The sequence below is a fragment of the Sarcophilus harrisii genome, chromosome 2 (assembly GCF_902635505.1).
Source record: "Sarcophilus harrisii chromosome 2, mSarHar1.11, whole genome shotgun sequence".
Lineage (NCBI taxonomy): Eukaryota > Metazoa > Chordata > Mammalia > Dasyuromorphia > Dasyuridae > Sarcophilus > Sarcophilus harrisii.
In genome coordinates, this window is record NC_045427.1 from 269,337,720 (window position 1) to 269,354,151 (window position 16,432).

The 16,432-nt window shown below is 33.9% G+C and overlaps 1 protein-coding gene and 1 long non-coding RNA gene across 5 annotated transcripts in view; one reads left to right on the forward strand and one right to left on the reverse strand.

Annotated features, from left to right (window-relative positions):
• The window catches only part of LOC116421560, a 38,546-nt gene extending 37,453 nt beyond the window's left edge, over nt 1-1,093 (forward strand). Inside the window, exon 3 of the long non-coding RNA XR_004231963.1 lies at nt 418-1,093. This is a non-coding gene — a long non-coding RNA (uncharacterized LOC116421560). The remainder of the gene's footprint in view (nt 1-417) is intronic.
• AKAP6 (A-kinase anchoring protein 6) overlaps nt 1-16,432 on the reverse strand; it is a 560,862-nt gene that overhangs the window by 136,789 nt on the left and 407,641 nt on the right. For all 4 annotated transcript variants that reach the window (XM_031952248.1, XM_031952249.1, XM_031952250.1 and 1 more), the window contains exon 9: nt 8,565-8,685. In XM_031952248.1, coding sequence (XP_031808108.1) covers nt 8,565-8,685 — 121 coding nt within the window. The remainder of the gene's footprint in view (nt 1-8,564; nt 8,686-16,432) is intronic.

Sequence of the window (16,432 nt, forward strand, 5' to 3'; positions counted from 1 at the left end):
TGATAGAAAATTTGACATACAAGATCGATGAGAAATATAAGGTAAAAATCAAATACTAATTATAATGAACTCAATAAGGACAAACTATTTTTTATACATGGAAATATAAACTATGTCTGGGTTATCATTAGTAATTGGGTTCAAAAATAAGATTGGAGTCGAGCTATGTATGATGTGATTCTAAAAGAAAAAATCATATAGAAAAAGTTAAAAACTAAGTATCATATATATGAGGTACAAGAAGAACTGATACAGAGGAATTAGATAGGGGGAATGAGATGGTAATTCTGGAATTTTGATGTAAATGCTTGTTGCGTTGAATTCAATTTTAAATAGTACATTCAAAGTTTACAAAATCATGTTCTCTCAAGGAACCTATGAAATAATAATTCAAGAATTAATATCTTTGTCTTATAGGTGAGAAGAGTGGGGCTCATCAAGGTTAAATACTTTGCCCAAGATCTCATAACTCATACATGGAAGAGTCCAGATTCGGATCCAGGTATGATTTACCATCTGAAGCTCACAATCTATAATAGATAATCACCGAGAAGATGTTTGGTTCAGGAGTCATCAAGAGACATCTTTCAAGAGGGGAGATTAGGAAGGTCAAAGCCTATGTAGTACAATGACAGAAGCTCACATCTAGAACTTTATCATTACTCAATAGACATTTCTAGTTAAGATATTCTTTCTACTCCTTACATTCTTGATAAAGGGGTGTGTCTATTTTATTATGTTAAAGTATCAACAGCATTGGAATTGCAATCAGAAACCTTGGTTTTGAGTCCTTACTCTGTCACTCACTCCTTGAGGCTGTTTCCTTGCTTATAACATGAACATCAAAATTCTTGCCTTATCCCTTTTGTAGGGTTATTTTGAAGATCAAATTAGATTAAGGCACCCCCCCCCAAAACACTATAAAGTTCTATAAAAATATGCAAGGTATTGTCATTCATTCATGTACCAGATATTTCTTAAAGCCTCCAAATGTGCTAAATCTGTTGCAAGGCCACAATGTGCTGGAAATGTCAAATTATGTAAGATATGATCCCTCTTCTTCCAGAATGCTACAGATGAGAATAGTCATCCACCAGGTCTTCCACTGCATAAAACTTTGTTTTGAGAATTGCAGACTCAGAGAAAAAAAAGTGAAAAGTAAAATATTAATAATTATAAATATTGCTAGATAGAGTCTGAAGAAAGAATCAATGTTTGTAGCCTAGGTAGAAATTCAATTAATTTCAGCAGATGCTTCTGAAACTCCCACTACACATAAAGTTTCTACCTCATAAAATAGTTTTATGTATCACTATATCTAATACAGGAATAAGTGTATCTATGTGTTAGTCTGCATATGTAGATATAATAAACATATGCACACTAATATTGACAGAAACTGTGATTTCATCAATGTAATAAACTCTAGGTGAGAAATGACTCATGAGTACCTTCTTTGCAATTTTAGTCTTATAGATTTGCCTGGAGCATCGGAAAATTAAGTAACTCATTCAGGGGTCACACAGCCAGTACATACTTAAGCCCTCATTCTCTTGACTCAAATGCCATTTCTATAGCCACTAAACCATGTTGCATCAATATATACACACATGTGCATCCATTATAAATTCAATGGATAGTTGAGAGGCAGTATGGTGTAGTGGATAGAAAACTGGTTTCAGAGACAGGAAAACATGAATTCTAGACCTACCTCCTACATATATGCAAACTTTATACATTAAGGTAAGTCACTGTAGAATAGTTTGCTACAAACTCAAGTAGAAATGGGGATCACTAATACTTTTAAAACATACTCTCACATATGGGGTGGGCTTTTTTGTATTTCTATACATGCTTTAAAATATATCCCAATTACATTTTAATCTAGTTCACAAGTATTGTGTCTGAAGGGAAAATGTTTGACACCTCTATTTCAGATAATTCTAGATTGTTTTAAGTTTCAGAGAAAATGCCATCTGGTTTGGTAGAAGAAGTTTCCTCATCTGCAAGTCTTCTGTCTCAATAAAATCATGTTTAGTCCCCACCCTTATCTCTGTTGTAACAAATACATTTATATTATATGTGACATTAAAGCAAAATTATATCATAAATTCATGTGTGTCAAAGTTACATACTGAGAGAGCTCCCTTTTATTATAGAATGGGATAAATGCAAAGAAAATGTTCAAACCCTGGGAGGGAAGTTAAATGGCTCAAGCAAAAGCAAAGAAGATGGCACTTGACAAGGTTTGTTGCTTTCCAGATTCCTGCTTTTCCCACCTTTCTTTTTCCTTTTTTGCAAGCTAATTAAGGTTGAGTTACTTTTCCAGGATCACACAGCTAGGAAGTGTTAAGGTCAGATCTGAACTCAGGTCCTCCTGACTCCAGAACTGGTGCTCTAGCTTCTTCACTGTCTAGCTGCCCCCTGTCTTTCCCACCTTTAAGCACAAAGTGCTTCAAGATACTTGAAGAGGGGGAATGAACTTATTATAGGGTATCATTGCAAGATGAAAATGACATTCAATGAATAATACAATAAAGATGGGTACACAGAATACAGGGGACTAAGCATGAAATAAGGCTAAAAATATAGATGTTAACTTTCTGAATGAGAAGTTGATGAAAAATATTCAATTTAAGAAAAATATGCAATTAGATTTCTTACCCCCCCACACCCCAAACTCTAGTAACTTTCTTCTATAAATCTTGAGATTAGTCAACCATGAAGATTTGGGGATCTCAGTTTTAAAGAACACCAACATATAAGCTTCATACCAAAGAATTTTACTGATCTGCAGTGCTAAGCAGATAGTTCTAAAGCTCTCTAGAGCCAAAGGACCCTAAGGGAATGAGTGTAAATTCAGGAAAACTTGAGATGGCTGTGGTGGTGGTGGGGAGCACCCTTAGCTGTGCTCAACTTCAGCTACAGATGTCTCTTAGAAAGACAGGTTCATCTCGCTGTTTGACAAAAATTGCAGGGAAAATTGGAAACTAGTATGGCAGAAACTAGGCATAGACCCACACTTAACACCATACACCAAGATAAGGTCAAAATGGATTGCATAAAGAATGAGGTTATAAATAAATTGGAAGAACATAGGATAGTTTACCTCTCAGACCTGTGGAAGAGGAAGAAATTTATGACCAAAGAAGAACTAGAGATCATTGTTGATCACAAAATAGAAAAATGTGTTTATATCAAATTGAAAAGTTTTTGTACAAACAAAACTAATGCAGACAAGATTACAAGGAAAGCAATAAACTGGGAAAACATTTTTACAGTTAAAGGTTCTGATAAAGGCCTCATTTCCAAAATATATAGAGAATTGACTCTAATTTATAAGAAATCAAGCCATTCTCCAATTGATAAATGGTCAAAGGATATGAACAAACAATTCTCAAACAAAGAAATTGAAACTATTTCTAGCCATATGAAAAGATGCTCCAAGTCATTATTAATCAGAGAACCTCTCTGAGATACCACTACACACCTCTCAGACTGGCTAGAATGACAGGGAAAGATAATGTGGAATGTTGGAGGGGATGTGGGAAAACAGGGACACTAGTATACATTGTTGGTAAAATTGTTTATACATCCAGCCATTCTGGAGAGCAATTTGGAACTATGCCCAAAAAGTTATCAAACTGTGCATACCTTTGATCCAGCAGTGTTACTACTGGGCTTATATCCCAAAGAGATCATAAAGAAGGGAAAGGGACCTGTATTGCAAGAATGTTTGTGGCAGCCCTGTTTGTAGTGGCCAGAAACTGGAAACTGAGTGGATGCCCATCAATTGGAGAATGTCTGAATAAATTGTGATATATGAATATTATGGAATATTATTGTTCAGTAAGAAATGACCAACAGGATGATTTCAGAAAGGTCTGGAGAGACTTACATGAACTGATGCTAAGTGAAATGAGCAGGACCAGATCATTATATACTTCAACAACAATACTATATGATGATCAATTCTGATGGACCTGGCCATCTTCAGCAATAAAATGAATCAAATAAGTTCCAATGGAGCAGTAATGAACTGAACCAGCTACGCCCAGCGAAAGAACTCTGAGAGATGACTAAGAACCATTACATTGAATTCCCAATCCCTATATTTTTGCCTGCCTGCATTTTGCCTGCAACTTTATAAGTAAATACTACAAACATCCTTGTGCCTATTTTATGGATGAGAACATGGAGGCTCAGAAAGTTTTAGGATGTTGTCCTGGTTATATAGCTAATAAGTGGCAGAGGTAATATTTAACCCAGGTCTGACCTGGCTCTAAGTCTCATGCACTTCTGCCATATTGCCTCTCAGGAGGAAAAAATTACTTGTTCCCGTGAGACATGGTTAAAATATACATATGTACATATACATATATATATATATATATATACATATGCAAATAAAAATTTCCTAAACCTTATTATTGGGGTTAGAGTTAGAGAGGCCTTTAGTTATTATAGAGAAACAGCAAAAAGAGAACACTTAGATTTCAACTTGTGACAGGTTAAATCTCAAATTTTGCTTCTAACACTTTCAATGTATACACATGGGCAAGTCCTTTAATCTCCTTCAGCCTCAATTTTCTCCCTACTAAAAGAGGGGTAATGGATATGATCTAGCAGTTTTCAAAAAGAATAAATTCAGGCAATTAACAGTCATATGAAAAATACTTCCAAAGGCTAATAATTAAAAATAAAACCTGATACAACTCTTAGAATCCATCTTCCACCCTTAAGATTAGCAGAATAAAAAATGAAAGGATATAAAAGGACAGGACACTAGTATATTGCTGGTGAAACTGCAAATTGGTTCAACCATTTTAGGAAGCAATTTAGAAATATACCCTCCAAAGTTGCTAAACTTTTAACTCTTTTTCTTGATGATAACATTATTAAGGATAAAGGAGTTCAAAGAGAGATGGAAAAGACCCCTCTGTTAAAAATATGTATTTTAGCAGTTAATATAACAAAGAACTGGAAAAACTGATCTATTGGGCAATAGCCAAATAAATTATGGTTTATAAAACGATGGAATATTATTATTCTATGAGAAAAAATATTCAAAGAAATTGGGAACATTTGTATAAACTAATAAAGAGTGAAATGACCAAAACTGGGCAAAATGCATATTAGTACAATAATACACTCAAGCCCCAAAGCTCAATGAATACCCACTATCTGTGTCAGAGGCAGAGTAAAACTGACAAAGAGAGAAGTTTCTTCAGTCTCTATTCTCCAGTCTCTTTAGAGGTTACTCTAGAAACCTTCAGTTTTGTGAGAGAAGATGCATAAAATACCAACTTCTCTTCAAGACCATGAGGGGAGAAAGAATTTGGGAAAAAGCTAGGATAAAAGGAACTAATAATCTCTATCATGTTGTGATCCCCTGCTTGCTACACTAGTAGTGTGGGGGAATTTTCTCTTTGGGTGAAATTTGGGGGATCTTGGTTGAGTTGAGTTACCTTGCTTCTAGTGAGAGGTTTTCTTCACTCTGTATTGTTTGGTATTTGTGCTCTTATGTACATTTCCTCTGATTTTTGTTTTGCTATCAAATGAATAATTGGATTTCTTTGCAAATTGCTATATATGTTCAATGTGAAGCTGGCATTTGTTGAGAAGGAATTAGAGTACTGGATATAAAACATAGTTTTCCTTTACCCATAAGAATATGTTTTGAAATTTAGGTGGAACCTTAAAATCATATTCTCAAGACTAACAATGGAACGGCTTGATATGATTCTATCCTGGCATTCCCTTTGTCTGAGGAGAGCTTTGGTCTCTACCTCCAGCTTCTCTCCCCAGAAGGAACCAAACTCTCCCTTAGATAAGAATGGGAGAAGAAAACACTAGGAACAACTATTCTGGCCTCCTTTCAAGGAAAAGGAAAACAGCCTCATTCCATATGAAAGACTTAAGAACTCTGATCAACTCTGACTAATTATGACTCAAGAAAATTGATGATGAAACTTGCTTCACAGCTCTTAACAAACAGGTGATAGACTAGACGTACAGAACAAGACATAAATTTTCAGCCCCAGTAAATGTATGAATTTATTTTCTTTAAAGAAAGAAAAGAGAGGGAGGGAGAGAAAAAAGAAGAAAAGGAAGGTGGAAAAGAGAGAAAAAAAGGAATGTTAATGTTTTTAAAATATTCAGGAGAACAGAGGCAGCTCTGAATGGAACAATCAGAAGGTGTTTGTACTAAATTTAATTTGTGTTAAATTAAATTTTCAAAAACCCAAGGACTATATCAAGATTTGAGACTTCAAATGCAATTGCTTATTTCTGCTCTTTTTTGTATATGAAAATATCCACATTTGTTGATGTTGATGTTCATAATAAAAATATTTTGATGTAGGTAATATTATCCATAATACTTATCTCACAAGGTTTCTACAAGGATCATATGACATAATATATGTAAAGTCCTTTACAAAACTTAACACTCTATATAAGAGTCAACTTTGATCATCCAACTTAATCCTATCATTTTACAAATAAAGGAACTAAGGTTCCAAGAAGCTAAATGATTTGTACAAGGTCACATAGGTAATAAATAAATGACAATTGAGATTGAAACCTAAATTCTCTAATTCTGAATTAATTTATCTTTATACATTGCAATGTATAATACCTCTAGACAAAGAAATTTGGAAAAAGGCTTTGAAATATAAAAGTCTGCATTTCACAATATACTCTTTCAGTGTTAAGGACATCAAGAAAAAGAATTGGGAAAGTAGACAGTGCAATCTCAGGCAAATTTCTCTTAAGAGAAGTCATTGGAAAAAAAAAAAGGAACAGATTTTTTTTTACAAGGTGTAAGCATTTGATTATCTGGATTCCATTTTTTTTTTTTAACAAAAAAAGCACAACTTTGCTGAGAATGTGGTAGATTGTGTGCATGATAGGAAATAGAAGAAGATGAGTAATGTAAGTGGCATCCAGGGTACAATGGCCTGTCAAGTTCTGACTGAGACCATATGGCTGAATGACCTCTTGTAATTTTTAATTTTTTCCCTTAATTGGGGTTATTTTTAATGTTTATATCCTTATAACTTATAAAAGTTGTAGAAGTTAGAAAAAATATATAATCTTATTAGAAATTAAAACTGACTTTTTTTTTCCACATTCAATTCTTGAATTTGACCTAGAGTATAACTAAGTGATCTGGCCTTCATTATTTTAAGATGATACTGTCAATCTCATGGCATCATATTAGAAGACAGATTTGATAGCTTTGCTCTTGATGTTGACAAATATACAAAAAAGACAAGATTAATAGTAAAATCCATTTATTAGAGACAAAATTCTCTGGGGGCATGTTTCTCCGTTCATTGAGCCTCAGAGGCTCTTTCTACATTCTCTTAAGAAAATGATTCCCAAGAGACTCTAATTAAAGTCAACTAAACCTATGAAAATTATAAATACTTCTAGTTTTGGAGTATGTGTTGGGAGAGAAGTTCGGGTATTATATTTAAGAAAAAGTAACTTAAAACAGCATTGCAGAACAAGAAAGAAAACAACTTTTATTTGACCTTGAATACACGAGTTATTCTCTAAGAATTTTTTTTAAGTCTAGAGGGTAGTTGTTTCTTGTCATTATACTGTTGCTGATTCTGTGGTTAGTTATTAATTTTATTTTTTATGATTCACAATCTGCTCTTTGAAATATGCCATATGCTCAAAGCAATTCAAGGATGACAACTGTCAGAATTACTCCAATAAAAATTGCCTAAATGAGGAAGATTTACTGCAGCCTGATATTTCTATGGAAAGTCCCTCTTCCCTCCCCCTGCAGCTTTTCAGTTGCTGGGAAGTCTACAACATGTTCTTCAGTCAAAATCACATGACTGTTTTGTGAAAACTTCTAAAACTCCTTGTTAAGTAGAAGAATTGATAAAATGTACTAGGCTAAGTATAAAGTAAAAAACAGAGAAAAGTATATATATATATATATATATATATATATATATATATATATATCCACATTTATGTTTATTAGATTGATGCCCTGCAATAAACATGTGAGCTCAAAATCAGTTTCCTTAAATCATGAGTACTGACTTAAGATGATATCATCTGCTTCATGTATGACTAATACAAATTAAATTGGAAGGCTCCTGCATGCTGGGAGCACCAAAACGAACTCCAGGCAAATTTCTTTCTTTTCTGAAAAGATCTAAGAGGTAGATAATATTCATTGGAGTGCTCCAATCAAAACATGTTTGGTTAAATGTTACCATCCCATTTATTCTTCATTTTGTTTCAGCCTATTTATTAACGCAGTTTCATTTATTGCTATTCATCTTGAAGATAAATCTTCGTCCTTCTATAGAATTACACCAAATAGAATGTGATAAAGGGAACTTTCTCGCAATTATGATGTCGGTACAGCCTGTCAGCACACAGGGGATGGAAATGAGGTTGGGGACAGGGAAGGGAATTCTAATAGACACTATGATACATACAATGAACGTAGCGATATCCTAAGAGAGAAAGACTTGTCAGGCTAATCAGATCTTCTATAGCAAGGTAAAGGCAGAAATGGTAGCTCTAACCTTGTAAAGATGCTGCTGCTGCTCCTCTGACATCATCAGGTCATGGCTGTCCATCACTATAGATTCCATGTCAATCAGCCAATCCCAGAGCTCCTGATATTCTGAATCAAAGTCCAAAAGTCTGTAGATAAGGAAGAAAATGTATTATGCATAAATACAGTGTAGTTGTTAAAATCTTGTATTGGAATAATGTATTCTTGAAACTCATGATGTTCCTAGGTGATATTTGTAAAGGGGGAGGGGGGACAGCATTCTGTGTGTGGTAACACAGAGTGGACAAAACAGAAACTGAAGCCGATGACAAAGGAACTATATTTTGAAAATAGCTCATTATTCAAAACATTCATTCCTGCCTGAGATTTTTTTTTTCAAAGCTATTATAGGGATCTCAGAGCACTTGAAGAAAAGTACCAACCGAGTAACACTGGAAAGCAAATTGGAAAATGCCCCCAGCATTATCTATACTTGTCATAGTAAAAAATGAAAATTGAGTGGCTAATGGAAATTCTCATGCCCATAGCAAGAACAACACCCCAAACTTTCAGTTCCTATTAGATTTGTCATAGATATGGAACCCTTACCAACTCAGGACTATGGACATTATATTTAACTAACTTCTCTACAATAATCACAATATACTATCATATCCAAATTATTATTTCCACTGGAAAAAAAATGACTCAATTCATTTATCTGTCCTTCTGCTGTCTATCTGCCTATCTCTGCAAATATATATCCTACATTTATTTTCATGGATGAGTAACTAGCATTTCAGCTTAACACTTTAAGATAGGCTTGAGTGAATATGGTAAGCCAGTGAGAACTAAGGCCAGATACTGTATTAGACAGGTGTTCCCTATAGACATGTAAGAAACAAAGGTAAGGACAGGAAGTCAAAACAATGAATCCTTGAATAGCCAGCAATCATTAAAATTCAAAGGAGGATCACTACAGTTTTCAACAAAATAAATCATTAGAATAAGGAGCTTAAAAGGATTAATGTGATTCTCTATTGAAAGCCTGGTGAATAAGTAAAGCAGACATTCTTCTAAAACACCCTGATCCAAGAAAGAAAGCAGAGACTGAAAAACTGCAAATTCGTCAAAAAAAAAAAAATCATCTCTTAAAAGGAATCCTTGAGTCTTGTCAAACTGTAACTGAAAAAAAAATCATCAATAACAATGAAGCAGAAACCATAGCTATTAATGTAGATCTATCAAGTGACTATCTTATTACTGTATTCTCCCCATCTCCCCATACCCATTAAATGATTGCTTGCCTAGAGAATTGACTTCCACCATTTAAAAAACATCACCTTACTAGATCTGACAAAAATATTATAAGGCGTGTCTGCTGATGGGAGAAGCAGGATCAAAATGGGGCAATAAAAATATCAATTGTATATTAAATTTCATGATATTATAGGCCTTACTTGGGAATAGGGGAATACCATTAGTAGAAGTGATTTAACCAAGAACCTTTGTTTGCAAAAGGGAGGAATCAATAATAGTATCTCATTCCCAAAGGCTAGAAACAAGCCAACTGAAATAATGTGGACAAGTAGTGGTGATCTTGGGTCCATTATTAAGTCTGGATAGATTCATGATATTTTACTTGCTCACAATGAAAGGAGTTTGTACTTGCTTAGAATTGCCCTTTGTCCTTGCAAGTTTCAAGACTGGAATATTCAGCTGTGGAAATTATAGATTGTATAAATGGTTAAAAGGCATAATGTTTTCTATGAAAGTATGATGTCAAAAAGGAAAAAAAGAGGCAGATAGCAAGCAGAGGTGGAAAGAAAGATATAGCAACAGAGATAGATGTTGAGACTGAGAAGATATAGAGACAGACTAGAAGAAACACTCAATTTGTCTTGATTAAAGATTACAAATTAGATATTTCTCTTTAAATTGGGGCATGGAAAAGTTTCCTGATGATGTTATTTTACACAGTTTCTATAAGCAATATGGAGAGCAATATGGTGATGTTAGTGATAGCAGAAAAATTAAAAGACAAAAGTATCCCACCTCTCCAATGTATCATGCTTTAATTTGCTCCTTTTAGCTTTTCAAAGTTGTATCTTGTAGATGTGTTTGGTGAGTTCTGCTTAGGAAAGCTATTTTTCAATATGTTTAAACATAAAGAGAAAAGGCCTCTTCTGCCATAATCAGGCCCTCCAATTACATCATAAAGGAGCTAGCAAATTTTAGTAACTTTTAGAACAAAATTTTCCTCTTTTGACAACAAAATGATCCTCTAACTCATGTCATATGAAGATTCCAAATCTTCTCCCTTGACCATCATCCAAAAGTGTGCAAAAGCATCAACAACAGATGATTAGAAGGTGGTTCTTGAAGGATCTGGGAGCAGGAGCATCAGTTAGGCATGAGATGCATTGAAACAGTCTTCTCACTACAACATCAGAAGTCAACGTACCTCTTACATACCTGACAATGCAACTTGAATAGGCAATGATTCCTATGTGAAATGTCTGAACTTAGGACTACTTTCTGCAGCTTCAAAATAGTCCTCTGGATTGAAATGAGACTATATTCTTTGGTTCACCATTTTCAGGTCATGTCATGCACTTTGATTCTTATATTTTAGATGTGGGAAGAAATCTATACACAGTTAAATAGGATATGTGAAATGGAACTTCTGATGAAGACAAACTTCAAATAAACTAATTATAAATATAATCCCTTATATCCAAACTATTTTAAACTGATTTTGAATACTTTTATTATACTTATTCTTTACTCTTTTAGTCAAGTCCCATCATTCTTCCTGTTAGTAAGGAAGCTTATCCCTAAACTAAGAGAGAGAAAAGGAATTTGCTTATAGTTAGTAAATCATAGATTTAGACATGAAAGTGACCACAGACATATATATCAAAAAGAAGAAAGGAGAGTGTAAGGGGGGGGAAGAAAAAGAAAGAGAAGGGAGAGGGAGATGCTATAATCCCCATTTTATAGTTGAGGAAACTGAGGCAAATAGATGTTAGGCTTAGGGACATAGAGCTAGTAAGTGTCTAAGACCAGATTGAACTCAGGTCTTCCTTCTTTCAGCTTTAGCACTTTATCCACTATATCATAAACTGCCATGAAAAAGTTTCACCCTCCTACCAAAAATAAAATCCAGTTTCTTCCACAAAAAAGATTTGATCAGCAAGTCAAAAAGCATTTATTCATTGTTTACTATGGTACCGGATAATGTTGAAAATGCAAATACTGGCAAATGAAAGTCAGTTTCTGCCCTTGAGGTGCTTGAAATATAATGTAGAAAAATAACATAAAAAAAGAAAGATGAAAAGTGGGGAGGGTGGTAGGATGGTAATCAGGCAACATTAGAGGAACATGGCAGAGAAAGAAGTTCTAAGAGTTAGAAGTGGAACACCAAGAAGAATAAAGGGATGAAACTAATTCTGAATTATCTAAATAACTACCTCATCTGTGTAGAGTCAATATCAGAGTTCACTCAAATATGCCAAGGAACAAGAAAGTGAGTGGTTGCCCATCAGTTGGGGAATGGCTGAAGAAGTTATGGTATATGAATGTAATGGTATATTTTTTATGAGAAATAAGCAGCAGGATGATTTCAGAAAGACCTGGAGAGACTTATATGAACTGATTCTAAGTGAAGTGAATGGAACCAAGAAATTATTGTACACAGCAAAAACAATATTATGTGATGATCAACTCTAATAGACTTGACTCTTTTCAACAATGAGATGTTGCAGGCCAATTTTGATAGATTTGTGATGGAGAGAGCCATCTGCATCCAGAAAGAGGATTATGGGGACTGAGTGTGGATCACAACACACTATTTCACCTTTTTTGTTGTTGTATGCTTGTTTTTTTAATTTATTTCCTTTTTCGATGTGATTTTTCATGTCTAGCAATATGGAAATATGTTTAGAAAACTTGTACATGTTTAACCTATATTAGATTACTTGCTATCTAGGAGAAGGAAGTGGGAGGAAGAGAGGGAGAAAATCTGGAACACAAGGTTTTCAAGGATAAATTTTGAAAACTATCTTTGCATGTATTTTGAAAATAAAAAGCTATGGAGTAGCTAGTTGGTGTAGTGGATAGAGCACCAGCCCTGAAATCAGGAGGACCTGAGTTCAAATCTGGGCTTAGATACTTAACACTTCCTGGCTGTGTGATCCTGGGCAAGTCACTTAACCCCAGTTGCCTCAGTAAAAAAAAAAGAAAGAAAGAAAGAAAAGAAAAGAAAAAGTTATTATTAAAAAAAAAGATGCCAGTTCTCAAAAAATGAAGAAAGAAGTCATACAGTTTATGGTAGAGGCAAGAAGGAGTCATTGAAGCTTCTTAAACAAGAGAGTTCCATGAACAGACCTGTACCTTAGGTATAGCAGTTTGACAGGAAGATGAAATGAAGTAGGGAGCCTGGAATCATGGAGATCATTTAGAAGGTTATTGTAAGAGTCTGGCTAAGAGCTAATTAAAGCCTGAAGTAGAATGGTGATGATGTGAAGGAAGAGTTAGCAAAAAATGTTGGGGAAATAAAATGGATAAAACTTGGCCAGTGATTTTGATATGGGGGAAGGAATGAGGGATAATAAGACTTAAGTTATCACTCCAAGGTTGCCATTCTGGATTACTGGAAGAATGATGCATATATAAATATATATATATATATATATATATATATAGGAAGGAAAATTAGGAAAGGGAATGTGTTTAATGGGAGAAGATGAGTTTTATTTTGGATATTTGGAGATACCCAGTAGGCAATTATTGATACAGAAAGATAGGAAAGTTAGATATATGGATTTTGGAATAATTTGTATAGACAATATAATTGAACTCACAGTGGCTCATGATATCACTAGGCAAATATATGAATAAGAAAAGTCCAGGAAAGAACCCTGAAATGTGTCAGATAAAAGTGGTACACAGTAGATGGCGACTCAGCAAAAGAGAAGGAGTGATCAGAGAAATAGGAACAGAAGGAGGAGAGAGCAGTGGCCCAAAAAGCAAGGGAAGAGAAAGAGTGTAAGAAAAGGAGCTGCTACAAAGTATCATATTCTGTAGAGCTCAGGAAGGATGAGGATTAAGAAAAGGCTATTAGAGTATCAGGTGATTACTCAACACCTTGGACAGGGAAGTTGCAGTTAAGAGAATGTTGAAAGAAAGAGTACAGGGGATCAGAAGTGAGTAGAGAATTATCAAAAGAAAAGAATTGGAGGCAATAAGCATACATGACTCAATGGAGCAAAGACATGGCAAACAGAATTGGGAGAATGGGAATGTTTTCCTAATATCATGTCCACCATTCTATGATCCTTTTCCATAATGTATATTTGTGTGTATATAAACACACATACATACATATGCATGCATATATGAATGTATATACCCATATATAGATGTATATAGTGTATATATACACATATATATGCATTTTATATATACATATTTACAAATGCACATATTTATATATGCATTGTAAAGTCTGAAAATAAATTAAAACTCACATGTAAAGAAAAATACATCTTTAATTGAAGCTGTTCCAGATCACAATTTTTTGGCCCTGAATAAATGCCTTATTTCAGGTATTGATTACTTTGTATATCTGATTTTTATAGACTTAACAACATATCCATGTATATGTGAATATACATGAATCAGTGTATACATATATATATATATATATGCATGCACACACTGTATGCATACATAGGTATATGTATATATTCTCTAATTTGGTTATTCACTAGATATTCATAGACTTGACTGGTATAATTTATTGCTAGTCTGGATGCTAAGATGTGATCTGGTTTTCATACAAAATTTAAGCCACAAGCCATAATCTAAATTCCAAAAGGAGTTATGTTTTTTGACTCCATAGGTTCATGTAGTTTTTGGTATTTAAAATGAGCATCATTAACTCAACATTACAACTTGAACTTTGTTCAAATGATAAAGTTTTAGTTATGTAAAGTCAATGAGAGACATCTTTGAATATATGAAGTTTCAGTTTGTCTACTAAGGAATTTTGATTGAAACTGACAACCAAATGAACAAATCAGCAAAATAGGGCAATTACTGATCAAAGAAGAAGAGCACTTGGATTTAAAAAAAAAAAAAAAAAACAGCATTTTCTGCTCCATGGTTGAAGATTATTTTTGCATGTAGAATCCACCTTTAGTATGCTTAGCATATCATTTATTCACATCCCCACATCCAGAAAAACAAGAACAGTTCCTGAGATATCAGTTCTTATATGCAGGTATTTTTTTAATGATCCAAAATTTTCATAGTTTCTCCAACATATTTATTCTTTCCAAAAATATTCATTAAGTGCTTATTATCCACATTTATTTGTTCAAAGACTTATGTTTCCATTCTTCCAAAAGGAAAACTAAAAGAAGGTTAGTTAAATGCTGCTTAAAAAAGAAAGAAAGAAAGAAAGAAAGAAAGAAAGAAAGAAACTAGGAAGAAAATACAATTCTTGCATTATCCTTTTCTTTTCTCTTTGGCCTTCTAAGAATAAAAGGAGCAGCGGCATCTAGCCCTATAACATCATTAAAGAGTCAAATTTCACTTCACAGATATGGAATATGATATGCGAAGTTGCAAGGAGAATCCCTTTCCACTCTAAACATATTAAAGTATGGACACTAATTTATTATTTTGAATGAAAATTCATGAGCAACTTTCTCATGAGAAAACCAGACTGTCTCTGCCATTAATAAATAAAAAGAAAGGGAGTGGTTTCCATCAGCCATTTTCTGTCCTTTGGTATTATTACTTTTATGACTGAATTCATGTAGTAATTAAAAGCCCTACAACCATGTTATTATCTCAGAAAAACAAAATGAAGCTTAACAAATTTGCTTGTTGCTGGGTCACCATCTGCTGGATGGTCTTTTCACAATAACATGTTATTGGAAGACAGAAAGTAAAATTTCTGACCTACAAAATTAATGATAAAATAATAAAATATCACTGTAAAGCTCTGGACATATTTAGAGCCTTCTGTTTGGTTGTCAGAGATGTCAAATTCATGTCTAAACTGTTCAGAATATATGCTGATCCAAGTTTCCTCTTTTGCAGTGGAAATTTGGAAGATTGTATATCAGCCTGAATACATTTGTTGGAATATAAATGGCTGGGAAACCACTTCAGGCTTTAATTCTAAGGAGATCAAGTGAGGAAAAGTTTCTTTATACATGCTTTGTAAACACATAGGACATTTGTGTGTATGTGTGTGTGTGTATGAATAAAGATCAGGGAGCAAAGCATGTGTCCATTAATTGTAGAATGACTGAACAAAATGTAGTATATGTATGCATTAAAATATTGCAGTGCTCTAAGAAATGATGAACTTGAAAAACTTCAGAGAAACTTCAGAAGTGTACTATGAGCTGACACAACCCAAAATAAGGAGAACTAGGATATCAGTTTATAATTAAGTAAAGGGAAACATTGGAAGATATCAGAACTCTTATCAATGCCATCGTTAGTCTTGATTTCAGAAAACTGACAATGAAGCACACCTTCCCCCACATAGAAGAGAAATGGAGGATTATCAATGTAGAATGAAGCATTTATCGTCAGACAACATCAAAGTGTTGTTTTACTTTGCCTAATTATGCTTCTCCATTACAGGGAAGTAGGGGAAAGATTATCACTGGGAAATGACACAAATATTTTAAAAATCAATAAAACTTAAAAAATAAGAAGATAACTGAGTAGCACTAGAATAGGAATGTTCTTTTGTATGACTATAGATGCTAAAGCAAAAAAAAAAACAAAACTGGAAAACCTTAAGTATTTCTAAAGTGTTCATTTACCAACCCCTGAGCTCTGATCTTATTATCTTCCTGACCAAGAATT